Below are 13,643 nucleotides of genomic sequence, written 5' to 3'. Positions count from 1 at the left end.
TTAAGAGAATCCATGAATAGACAGATAAAATAAATGTTAAAAATGTATAATAAATATTAAAGATATTATTCAGGCTAAAGGGAAATGACTTTAGGAAGGAATGCAGAGAATTAAAAAACTGATATATATCTGAAAGCAAATTACTTTTTCTCTTAATGTCTTTAAAATACACAGGACTGTAGGAAGCAAAAATTATAACATTATCTTGCAGAGTTTATAATGTATGTAGTTGTAGTACTTATGACAACTAGAGCATACAGGATGGGAATAGGGTTTTAATGGAATTATGCAGTTGAAGGTTTCTATATTTTATGTAGATGATATTAAGTTCTTAAACTGTGTAGAGCAAGAACAGCAATATGAAAACATCATTTAGATAAAATGTGGTAGAAATATCTAAAAGTATCTGCATCTGGAAGAGCCAAATTAAGGTAAATGGGGAGGAGTAGGGCAGAGGTTTGCTGGTTTTCATTATAAGCCATATGTGTATATGGTACCATTTGACTTCTTAAATTCTGCCCTTATATTACTCTTATAAATCTGCAAATTAAATTTGGTAATTGACTTTGTGATCTCATAATTCCACATTCAAGAGTCTAGGCAGTTGTTAAGTTACCTTCACATTATCAGTTCCACTGAATTCAATAATGTTAATAAAAACTAAAAAAATCATAATTATCAGTTTACTCAAGAAATATGGCATGGCCTATTATAAAGAGGACTGCGTGCTCTATTCCTTTGTGGAGAATCACAGGTTCCCTGTGTTAAATGACTGCAATATGTGTTGGTAGTTTTAAAATGAACACTTAAAAATTTCAAATGCTTTCCTTAAAATTTAGTCTCCCTTCCAAAACCCATCTCAGCTTCTCCTTTATTTCATTGCATTCCATGCTTGATGCATTTTAATATATTGAGAGAGAAATTTTGCAGTTCTTTTCAGAGAATTTGAGAGAAGAATTCATGATAGCTACTTTGACCACTAAGCAAATTATTTTTTAAAACTAAGTAAATTGTTAAAACTAGGGCAATGATTAACTTCAAGAAAAACACTGTTGCTTGGGACTGTTTCTAAGCTGCTAACTCCTCCCTACTCACACACAGGGTCAGGAACCTCAGCAACGCACCTAAGACTGTTTCTGGACTTCCTCTTCTGAATTTCTCTACTAAGCCGAAGGGATTTCCATGAAGTAGGCCTAGGAAGCGACAGACACCACTGGTCACTTCTTGAAGAGCTATCTCTGTCTCTAGCTTCTGTAGGAGGAAGTTGTAAAAATTGAAAGATTCTTAGCTGCTGATAAAAAATAGGATAATTCGCCCTTTAAACCCCTTTGTCTCAGACACACAACTTGTTCTGAATTTTGAAAGATGAATGGAGAAATGCAGCCTCCTGGAGGCTGAATGCATGCGAACGAAAAGAGAGGGTGTAAAATAGACTTTACCCCGCAGCTGGTTGAGGTCGTACATATTTCCATGACATCTGCATGCTGCCCCCAAAGCAACCAGTATTTCTTTCAGATTGCAACCAGGCTTGAGCAAGTATTCATCAAGTGCCTAGTATGTGCTCACGACTCTACTAGGCGCTGTACAGGACAGTGACAGTACCAAGACATGGGCTTCATGTGAATACTCAGCTGGGACTCCTCAAAATCCAACAGTCTAATCACATTTTTTTCAATGACTCCCCCAGTGCCTTCACACAACAACTGCCTCTTCTCTAAAGTTCTATTGCACAGTCAGCTCTACTCTGCACCGTGCCTGGTATAGAGGTGCTACTTCATATATATGAATTACGCCTTTTCGCATTATGTAAGAAATAGATTTGTTGTGAAATATATATATTTATATAATTCTTATATCAAGAGAGAGCTTTCCTGACCACCCAATCCAGATCAGTAGCCTTCCTCTACCCCTCACTTTCTGAATTTCACCCTTACCTTACACTTGTTTTTCTTTCATCTCAATGAATGACTTTATACTGTATGCCATTGTCTTTCTCTTCCCACTAGAGTGACACGGCAGCAGCGGAGTACCAAGAGTGAAGGCATGGGAACGACTCACCCCAGGAACAGGCAATAAGGAAATGCACTGTCCGCAGAGAATTTAAAAACAATACTTAAACTCACAAGAAAACAGTCCGAAATCACCACGCACCACTAACTCAGAGGAAAATGCCTGGGTGCCCTGTCAGGGCAGATTGCTTCTCACCACACTGCCCTTAGCAGGAAGTTTATCTGTTCTATTCACTGTTGTACCCCAATATGCAACTATAAAAAGAGTTGTTACTGAAAGTATTTTCCCTAATTTTTCATTTATATGATTTATCTTCTCACATGGACATTCACATTTAGAGCATGACTTTGTGTGTGTGTGTGTGTGTGTGTGTGTGTGTGTGTGTGTGTGTGTGTCCTATATTGTACCCAGTGGTGAGCATGTGGTAAGCACTCGATAAATACTTGATTGAGCTTAGCTCGCACCCACCACCCAGAACTTGGGATAGGAAAGGGCATTGGCAGAAATCACACCAGTGTATAAGGTAGCCCAAGAAAATAATTTCATGAGAGGGCAGCGAGAGGCAAGAAAAGCACGATGTCACTCCTTTCTAGCCTTGTGTTGGCAAACAGCAAGAATCCTGACCCCCTCATCACCATCGTCTGCTGTTTTTAGATAACCTTCATGGAAAACCTACTCTGGGTCAAGCACTGCGCTAGCCCTCTGCATCTGTAGTCTCGTCGAATCCCTAGTGCCACAATATGAAAAGATACTATTATTGTAACTGTTCCACAGGCAATAAAACCGAAGTTTGATGAGATGAAATAACACCTGAGGTTATTCACCTGACCACTAACTAGTCAAGCTGGAGTCAAGTGGATTACCATAGAGTTCATGCTCCAAAAAAACGCGGTGTTTTCAATACAGACTATCCTAATTAAATTGTTAACTATAGGTTATCTCATTCTCCACAAATCTCTTTAGAATCAAGAAATCATCAAATACATGGTGACAGAAGGAAATTTAACTTTAGATGGTGGACACACAATGCAATATGCATATGACATATTATTGAATTATACACTTGAAACCTATATAATTTTATTAACCAATGTTACCCCAATAAATTTAAATAAATAAATAAGTCACTAATAGTCTTTTAGCTTTTCTGCTTAGTCTTTCTCCTACTAAATCAGTGTGAACCCAGAAGTCAAACTGGTCGATGAACTCAAACAGTCTTTAACAAGTTCTTCTCATGAAACTATGTGTATTACCTCACTCCCTTTCGTAACATCACAGTAAAGTGCTTATCAGCCACACTCCACTGGTGCCAGAACTAAAACATACAGCTGGTCATTGACTCCTGACTCATTTTGCCATCCAACTCCAATAAGCCAAATTCTAAGTAAAACCATGAAATTCAATGAAACCCAGAGTTGATTCCTCATGGACTAAATATGTCTCTTGGGTCCGCTCCTATGAAGTCACCCATTCAAATTTGCAAATAGGTGTCACCTCACACATTTTTAAAAAGTTTTTATTTATTTATTTTTCAGTTACAGTTGTCCTTTAATATTACTTCAGTTTCAGGTATACTGGTTAGACGTTTATATAATTTACAAAGTGATCACCCTAACCTCATGCATTTTTGAACAAAATAAAGTGTTTTGAAGAGTCATTAGTCTCTTTTCCAGAGCTTCTTTCCTTCACACACACACACACATACACACACACACACACACACACACACTTTATTTCCTTTTTCACTGCAACCTCCAGAGTTTTATGCCATTAGCTAACTATCTAGCCTTCCTCTCTGTAAGCAGCTCTCCACATCTGAACGTTTTCCAGTGCGTCCAACTACCGCAGCTCACCTTGTCCCTAGTAGGTAACTGGCTGGCTAACCTAAGGAATCAGAGAAGACTTCAGCCTGCTCCTGCTGAGCAGATGGCTGCTCTGGACAATGACACACAGGGAATAAAGTGTTAGGGGCAATTTCCAGAAACCTTCACATACTGACAGATTTGCCCCTAACTCAACATACCCGTCAGATTGACACAGCATATCCCAATGCTCATACATGAGCACATGCCTCCTCCCCGAAAGGGTTCAGGCCAAGTAAGTTGGAGGAACATCGCATTTTCCTTCCCCAGTTGCAAATTAGCACATCAAAGTCTCTGAACAGTCCTGCAGCAAAGAAGTTCATTTGATTTCTTTTAAGCCAGTGAGTCATAAGCATATTCGTGATCATGGAACTTTTTTTTTTTTCCTCTCAGCATCTCACGAGACTAGTTTTCCATAGAGAATTTAGGGGCATCTGTTTTTACAGGGCCAATAATTCCATTTTTTAATATGTTTGAGATTTGAAGATCTGCCTATGAGATTCAAACTGGCTGTCAGCAAGCTTGCAGCCTGGTGGTCTCTTAAATTGCTTAAAGAGTTGTCGCTGACATTTTTTTAAAAGCACAATTCATAGGCAATAGAATAGTGGAGAGGTCATCATGATTTGTTGTAAACTCAGGCTTGACTCCCAGCTCTGCTCCTTACTAGCTGTGAGCCAGGGCAAGAAAACCAACCTCCAAGGGAGGAATGCAGCTAACTTGTGAAGAACCTGCTGTTTAGAAATACTTAGCTCTTGGAGTATTTGAATAGATTGTACAGATGTAATAATTATCAAACCAAACTAACGACCCTGTGGTCGTGAACTGGACTTATTTCCACTTGTTCTTGCTCAGACTTTTATTGCAGCTCCACTTAATTGCATGTACCTGAGCAGTTTTTATCAAGCAATGTCAAGTTATCTGTTCACAGGACTTTTCTTTCCATGGGCACGAACTCTGACAATCTTTGCAAACTATGGTTCAGATCCACCCCAAGTCACACCTTTGACCGATAACTTTAGACACATTTAATATATTTCTCTAAGGTTCACATTCCTCCAAAATTTCACCTAAAATATCAATTAATCTAAAAGCTGCATGTAGAAGAAAGGGCATGTGTTCTAGAGCCAGGCACATTTTAATCCCAGCTGTGCCACTTATTTTTATCTATGGAAAGTTACTTAACCTCTTTGAACCTCACCCTCCTCATCTGTAAAATATGGACAATATTAGGCCTATTTGTCAGAGTTGTTAAAAGAGTAAAATATGTAAAATCAAATGTGTAATTAAATAAGTGAATATGTGAAGTGCAAAAAACATTGCCCAACACTTGGTAAGTGCTCAACAATATTAACTCCATCATTTTCCTTATTTACACTCCCAAAGGTGGAAAGTGAATTCGACTGGACAAACAAATAGTGATAGCCTATAGAGAAATGTGTCTGGGCCTGCAGGAAGGACTATGGAGACTAAGATCATATAGCAGATTTCAGAACTCCCAAGTAAGAAGACAGCTCTTCAAATAAGACTTTTGTTCACTTTTCCCCAAAAACAGCTAAAGTTCTTTCTGCTAGTTATAAAAATGATTCAGATGATTAGATCAAACCCTGGCAGAATCAGCTGTACCTTCTCTTAAGCTGTACTTCTCTTCTTCTTAAGGAGAAGTCATGCAGGTGAGAGACTGGAAATTTTCTGGTCGATTGTTTCCAGGCCAGAGATGGGAAGAATCCACCCACTGCCCACTCTTCCCACAGGAATTCACACTTGCTACTTGATTGGAATGAGAGGAATGTGAGGGCAGGCAAAGGGCAACTAGTGCCTGGGTTTAGCCCATGCAGTGTCTAGAGCAGAACAACTGGCTGAGAGTGTGGGCTCAGACATTTGGCAACTTACCAGTTGTGTGTGTGTGTGTGTGTGTGTGTGTTTGCAGCTAGCTTGCAAATGTGATTTCCTTTCTTCCCACAGTCATTTGGTAAGGATGTTTTTATTGGCAAAGAGCAGCACAAACCGGGTTCCGGAAATATCCACAAACAGGTTTTCCTATCATTGCTGAGATTCAGGTTTGGTTTCACTCTAGTCTTTCATGGGGGATAAGAGGGAAGGCATTTACAGGTATGATGAAGTGGGCTCAATAACAGAATGGAGATGACAGAGGAGGGCAAGTGAACTTGAAGACAGATCAATAGAAATTATCCATTATAAATAGCAGAGAGAAAAAAGATTGAAAAAAATCAAGAGACTCAGTGACCTGTGTACAGTATCAAATGTCTAACATTTATATTTTTGAAGTCCTAAGAAGTAGAAAGAAAGATGTTGGCACAGAAAAATAAATGTGAAAAAATGACAGTTGAAAATTTTCCAGATGTAGTAAAAAACATAAGTTTAAAGATTCAAAAATTTGAACAAATCCCAAGCAATATAATCTCAAAGAAAACTATGCCCATACCCAGGATATCATACTAAAACTGTTAGAAACCAAAGATAAAGAAAATATCCTGCAGCTAGAGAAAGATGACATATTATAGACAAGTGAATAATGATCCAAATAACTGTTTCTCATCAGAAATCATGGAGCTCAAAAGACAGTAGATCAAATTTTGTAAGAGGTGGGGAAAAAAGAACTTATCAACAAAGAATTCTAAATCCACAATCATTCTTAAAGACTTTAACATTCCTCTCACATTAATAGATAAAAGAAGTAGGCAAAAATCAGCAAAGATATGGAAGACCTGAACAACAATGTCAACCAATTTGGCCTAATTAACATTTATAGAACACTTTACTGAACAACAGCTGAATTCACATTCTTTTCAGGAGCATATGGAACATTCACCAAGATAGACCATATCTTGCGTCATAAAGGAAATCTTAACAAATTTAAAAGAATTAGAATAATACAAAGAGCATTCGCTGTCCATAGTGGAATTAAACTAGAAAGCAGTAGCAGAAAAATATATGGAATACTCTCAAATATTTGGAAATTAAACAACACAATTCCAGCAACCCATGAGTCAAAGAGAATGTCTCAAGAAAAACTAGAAAATCTTTTGAGCTGAAAGAAAATTAAAGTATAGCATATCAAAACTTGAGGGAAGCAGCTAAAGCCATACAGAGAGGGAAATGTATAGCATTGCATGCTTAAATTAGGAAACAAAGAATGGTCCAAAATTAAGAACTCGAATTAAGCTTCCACCTTAAGAAACTAGAAAAAGCAGAGCAAACTAAACCCAAAGCAAGCAGAAGAAAGTAATAAAAATAAGTGTAAAAATCAGTGAAATTGAAAACAAAGTAGAGAAAAATCAATGAAACCAAAAGCTGCTGATTTCAAAAGATCAATAAAATTGATAAATATCTAATGAGATTGATCCAAAAAAGGGAGAGAGAGAGAAAAGAAACAAATTACTAATATGAGAAACAGAAGAGGGGCTATCACTACAGACTTCTCAGAGTCTGCAAAAGGCTAAGTAGAAATTCTATGAACAACTCTAAAATATGAAATAGTCCAATTCCTTGGGGGTGGGATGGGGAGCAAACTACCTAAACCCACTTAAGCAGAAAGAGATAAGATGAATTGTCCTGAATCTATTGAATTAGTTTAATTTGTAGGTAAGATCTTCCAACAAGACAAACTGCAGGCACAGATCATTTCACCACTTAATTCTACCAAATATTTAAGAAAGAAAGAAATCCAATGGCACACAATCTCACCCAGAAAATTTAAGAAGAGGGAACACTTTCCAACTAATTTTAGGAGCCTTTTATTACCCTGATAGTAAAGCCAGAAAAGTGCCATATAAGAAAAGAAAACTGTAGACCCATATTCTCATAAATGTAGATGCAAAATCTTTAACATAATTTTAGCATGTTGAATTCAGCAATATATAAAAAGATAATACTGAGGTTTGTCCCAGGAATACAAGTCTAGTTTAATATTCAAAAATTAACAAAGTAATCTGCCACAGTAATAGACAAGAAGAAAAACTATATAATCATAATAAATACAGAAATAATATTTGACATAATTCAACATTCATTCATGATAACAATTCTCAGCAAACCAGGAGTAGAAGAGAATATCCTTAAGTTAATAAAGTGCATTGCAAAAAACTTACAGCTAACATCATATGTAATGATTTAAAAATTGATTGATCGCCCTCTAAGATCAGGGACAAGGCAAAAATGTCTACTCTCATTATTTCTTTCTTTATTCAACATTATACCCAAAGTCCTACCCAGTTCAATAAGATGAGAAAAAATATCAAAGGATATAAAGTTTGGAAAGAAAGACATACAACTGTTTGAATTTGCAGATGACATGATTGTCAACTTGGAAACGCCAAGAAATCTACCAAAATAAAAGCTCCTAGGGCTAATAAGTAGCTTCAGTAAGATTGCAGGAACCGAGTCCAATATATAAAATCAATAATATTTATATACGTTGGTAATGAATAATTGGAACCTAAAATTGGGGGGCATATTATTTACAATAACTCAAAAAATGTAAAAAATTTAGTATAAATCTAAAAAAGTTATATGCAGGATATGCATGCTGAAAACTATAAATACTGATGAAAGAAAGCAAAGAAGGCCTAAATAAATGCAGATATACCATGTTCATGAATTGAAACACTCAATTTGTTGTCAGTTTTTTTCAATGGATCGCTAGACTTCATACTATCCTAATCAAAATCTCATCAAGATTGCACATATAGCAACAAGCTGATTCTAATATTTATGTGGGAAGTCAAAAGAACTAGAATATCCAAAACAACTTTGAAAAAGAAGACAAATTTGAAGGACTTACATTATATGATTTTAAGACATATGCTTTTAAGACAGTAATCAAGATAGTGTGGTAATGGCAAAATGATAGATACATAGATCAATGGAACAGTAGAGAACTTAGATATAGATTCACACAAATACAGTTGATTGATTTTTCTTTTACCAACAGTGTTAAGGCAATTCAGTGGAGAAAGGTTATTCAACAAATGATTCTGGAATAATTGGACATCCACACACAAGGATATTAACCTCAATCTCTATTTCAAACCTTAGACAAACATTAGTTCGAAATGGATCATAGACCTAAGTATAAAACTCTAAAAATTTTAGACAAAAACAGTAGAAAATCTTTGGGAACTTAGATTAGGCAATATCTCTACTTCTTAGACATAAAGTATAACCCATATAAGAAAAATATGATAAATTGGGCATCACCAAAATTTAGAACTTGAACATCACCAAAATTTAAAACTTTTGCCCTGAGAAAGAAACTGTTAAAAGAATGAAAAGATAAGCTATGGATTGGGAGAAAGTATTCACAAATTACATAGCCAACAAAGTTATTATATCAAAATATTTAAAGGGTTCTCTAAATTCAAAGATAAGAAAACAACCCCAATTTTTTTAAATGGGCAAAAAATTTGAACAGATACTTCACCAAAGAAAATGTATGAATAGCAAACAAACACATGAAATGATGCTCAACATCATTAGTCATTAGGAAAATGCAAATTAAAACACAATGAGATACCACTATAAACCCATGAGAAGGGCTATAAAATAATAATAATAATAATAATAATAATAATAATAATAATAATAATAATAAAATAAAGCCTGATAATACCAAAAACTGGTGATGAAAAGAAACAATTGGGTATTTTATACATTCCTAGAAGTAATGCAAAAGGGTATGGCCACTCTAGAAAATTTGGCAATTTTTATAAAGTTAAACTTACACTTACACTATGACTCAGCAGTCTTTATCTTGAGTATTACCCAAGAGAAATTAAAACTCTTGATCACACAAAAACCTGTGATGAATATTTATAGAAGCTATTCATAATTGCCAAAAAGTGGAAATAATCCAAATGTCCTTCAATGGGTGACTGGATAAATGAACTGTGTTATAACCATTCAACGGAGTCTTTCTCCCAATAAAAGAAATGAACTATTGATCAAAGACATTATGTTTAGTGAAAGAAACCATACTCAAAATGTTGTATACAATATAGTTTTATTTATGCAACATTCAGTAAAAAGCAAAACTGTAGGGACAGAGAACAAATCAGTGGTCACATGGGGCTCAGGGTGGGTGAGAGGTTTGACCACAAAGGGGAAGGGTAAAGGAAATTTTCAGGTGAGGATACTGTTGTGTGTGCTGATCATGGTGGTAATTATACAATCCTATGAATCTGTCAAAACTTACAAAACAATATACAAGAAAAAAATTGAATTTTCCTGTGTATAAATTAAAAGTAAAAAAAATAAAGCTAGAGTGGCTATATTAATAACAGAAAATAAGAGCAGAAATCAGTAAAATAGAAAACAGAAAAACAATTAAGAATATAGATTTAGATAAAAGCTGGTTCATTAAAAGATTAAGAAAACTGATAAACCTCTTGCCAGGTTGATCAAGAAAAAAAAAGGACACAAATTACTAATATCAAAAACAACAAAAAGAACATCATTACAGATTGTACAGATATCAAAAGTATAACAGGGAAATATAATGAACAACTTTTGGCCAGTGACTTCGACAACTTAGATGAAATGGACAAATTCATAAAAAGTAGTTCTCTAAGTTGAGAACTACTCATAGGTAACCTGAATAGCCCCATATCTATTAAAGATATTGAATTGGAAGGAGAGGACCTTCCTATAAAGAAAATTCCAGTCCTCGCTGGCTCCACTTTTGAAATCTACCCGAAATTTATAGAAGAAATAATACCAGCTCTACCCAAGCTGTTCTAGAAAACAGAAGAAAACACTTCCCAGACCATTTAATTATTTCATAATTTTTTAAATGGAGATCAATGCTCTCATTACTTACAAGGCCCCCAAATCGAAATCATTGCCCATTAACTCCTCCAGCACACTCGTATCCAGGGCCGGATTCCCGAGAGTGTCATTGGCCCCCTGAGCTGCAAAGACAAAGTGCAAATCTTGAGATTCATGAAGATTTCAGAATGACTAATAGCTAAAATATTGACATTCAGAATGGCTAACAGCTTGCATCCAAGAATTTCAAAGCAAGTATATGGCATAGTTTATTGGGAGTGCTTTTCTTCAAATATTTCCTTTAGCAATCTCCTTAGATGTCACTTTCTTCCAGCAGCCTTCCCTGACTGTCCAAGGTGACCCTTTTCGTGTGCTTCCTTTAACACCAGGTGCTTTGTCTTATACACTATTATAAATGTTTGCTTTGTGTTTCTTTCTCCATCTAAAGTCTTTAAGAGTGGGGACTGTATCTCTCTTATTGTAGCCACAAGAATCTATGGTATAAGAAAAGCAGCAATAAACATTTATTAGATGGATGGACGGATGGATGGATGGATAGATGCATGCATGGATGTATGGATGCATGGATACATGGACGCATGGATGAGTGGATGGACAAATTTTTCCAGTTAAGTTCAACAAGAAGTTCAATATCTTGCTTCACATTTTGTTAGACTTCCCAAAACATAACATAATGTTTCTGTCTTTTTTCTTGTTGTAAAGAATAAAAATAAACTTATTGGCTTCATTCTGATGATAATAAAGATGTTAGATTTTTTAAAGAATATATTATAAAGAAGACAAAACAGTCTTCACTTGAAGGTAACATGACTCAATATCTAGTGAATTCAAGAGAACCAACTGACAACAATTAGAAATAATCAGGAAATAGAAAAGTTCAATAAAGTAGTTGGTTAAAATTAAATATAAAAACTAATTACTTTCTTATATACAAAAAATAATCAGTCAACCATTCAGATAAATATTATGAAAAAAAGAAAATTCCATTCAAAATTTTAAAAAAAATAAAATACCAAAACATATATACGTACAATATTTGTTAAGCCTAAGAAACTTTATAAAGAGTCATAAGAGACTTGAATAAATGGAAAGACTTACATTGTGCTTAGACTAAAAGACTCAATATTGCAAAACCTTCACTATATATTATTTAGGATGTCTGCCAAACATATATTCATTTTCTGAGAACTTTCCCCTTATATTTGTAACACATAACCTCTATAGGCATATGAATCAGAGAGAATGAATCTATAGGTTGGCCAGTGGCCAATTCAATTATTTCTCACAGAATTTGAATAGAGTTAAAGCTAGTGGCTGAGATTAAGTCATGTAATAGCTAAGGTGGAGGACTACAGTAATAGTCTAAATATTTCTGCCACATTTATCCAGGTCTTTCTTGGTTTTTAACCCCTACTGAGCCTGGTTGTTTCATTTTTGCTTTAATTACATGACAAACTTTTTACATACCCAATAAACTCTTTTGAGTTGGTTTGTATGTTACCTGAAATCAATTAATCGCCAAATTCAAGTATTCTGAAATTATTCTAGAAAAATAAATACCCCTAAATCACCAAAAAATTATGAAGGAGGATAAATGGGTACCAAGAAACACACAAACAGATACATCAAAGGAATAAAACAAGTCTAGGGCATATCAAAAAATATTACATACCTGTAGAATAGATAAGGATTTTTAGCACATGACAAACATGTTCTTTCACATCAGTGAGAAAAAAATTGATTATTCAATAAAAGTTGTGCAGAAGATTCATTAGACATTTGGGAGAAAAAAAAACTAGATCATTTTCCTGCTTCCACACCAAAATTCCAGAGACATCAATTATTTCAACATAAATAAATGAAAATATGGAAAAATAACATGCATGAATATTCTTATGACCTTGAGATAAAAGAAGGCTTTTCTCAGCATGTCATGAAAACCAAAATTATAAAGAGATTCATAAACTTCACTGTATACATTTTTTTTGAGCAGAAATTTTTTTTAAATTTTATTTTAAAATAATTTCTAACCTAAAGAGAAGCTACCAGAATGCAAAAGAACTCACTTATACTCTTCACTTATATTCACCAATTATTGACTTTGTGGATTTTTTTCCAGGTACAATTTAAATATGTAACATTTCAATACCCCTCATGCAATCCAATAGGCGCCTCGTGTTCGTCCCAGAACAAGGCGCCTTCACATTCAGATCACTGCACTAGCTGTGGGAGGGCCATTTTATGTTTAGCTTTTTGCTTGCTGTCTCATCCAAAGTCATTAGAATAAAAATATTTAAATCTTGAGCATCTCCCAAGTGGGAAAAATTGATGGGTACCAGAGACAGGCAGAAGGGAGGGAAGAAGAAAAAGAAGGGAAAGCAAGTTGATGAGAGATCACCAACCCCATACAGTGGCATGAACTAAGAGGAAAGTAAAGAGAAGATACTCCTAAATGTTGAGATGGTCAGAAGTGACCTGATAGTGGAATTTAATCTTGAGGTAGACTTTGAAGGAAGGATAGGCTGGAGATGAGCAGGACAAGATTCATTCATTTTTTTTCACTGATTCGATCACCACTTATTAGGCAACTACCATGTGCCAAGCACTGTACAAGATTCTGAGACCACAGCAGTGAAATAAAAATTTTAAAAAAAAGAAGGACAAGATCCCCTCAGGGGGCTTAAATTCTAAGGGAAGGAAAGGTGGCAACAGAGGGGATGGGGGAGGATAAACATGACTTATGAGAAACAACAAAACGTCCAAGGTATTTTTGGACAGTGATGAAAATAAAACAAGTGGTATGATAGACTGCAGGAGACAAGCTCTTTTCGATGTGAAGGCCTTGCTCAGGAAACAGCCAGCCATGCAAACATGGAGGGCAGAGCATGCCAGGCAGAGGGAATGGCAGGGGCGAGAGCCCAGAGGCTGGACCGTGCTTAGCATGTTTGAGAAACAAATCATTTCAGT

At 35.4% G+C, this 13,643-nt stretch overlaps 1 protein-coding gene across 1 annotated transcript in view; it reads right to left on the bottom strand.

Moving 5' to 3' along the window:
* Positions 1–13,643, bottom strand: part of MYRFL (myelin regulatory factor like) — a 105,499-nt gene that overhangs the window by 74,994 nt on the left and 16,862 nt on the right. The window contains exon 2 of the mRNA XM_039865998.1: positions 10,708–10,798. Coding sequence (XP_039721932.1) covers positions 10,708–10,798 — 91 coding nt within the window. The remainder of the gene's footprint in view (positions 1–10,707; positions 10,799–13,643) is intronic.

This window comes from Pteropus medius, unplaced genomic scaffold, assembly GCF_902729225.1.
Source record: "Pteropus medius unplaced genomic scaffold, Ma_sr-lr_union100, whole genome shotgun sequence".
In the NCBI taxonomy this organism is placed as follows: Eukaryota; Metazoa; Chordata; class Mammalia; order Chiroptera; family Pteropodidae; genus Pteropus; species Pteropus medius.
The sequence above is the reverse complement of the archived record's forward strand: the minus strand, read 5'-3'. Positions and strand labels throughout refer to the sequence as shown.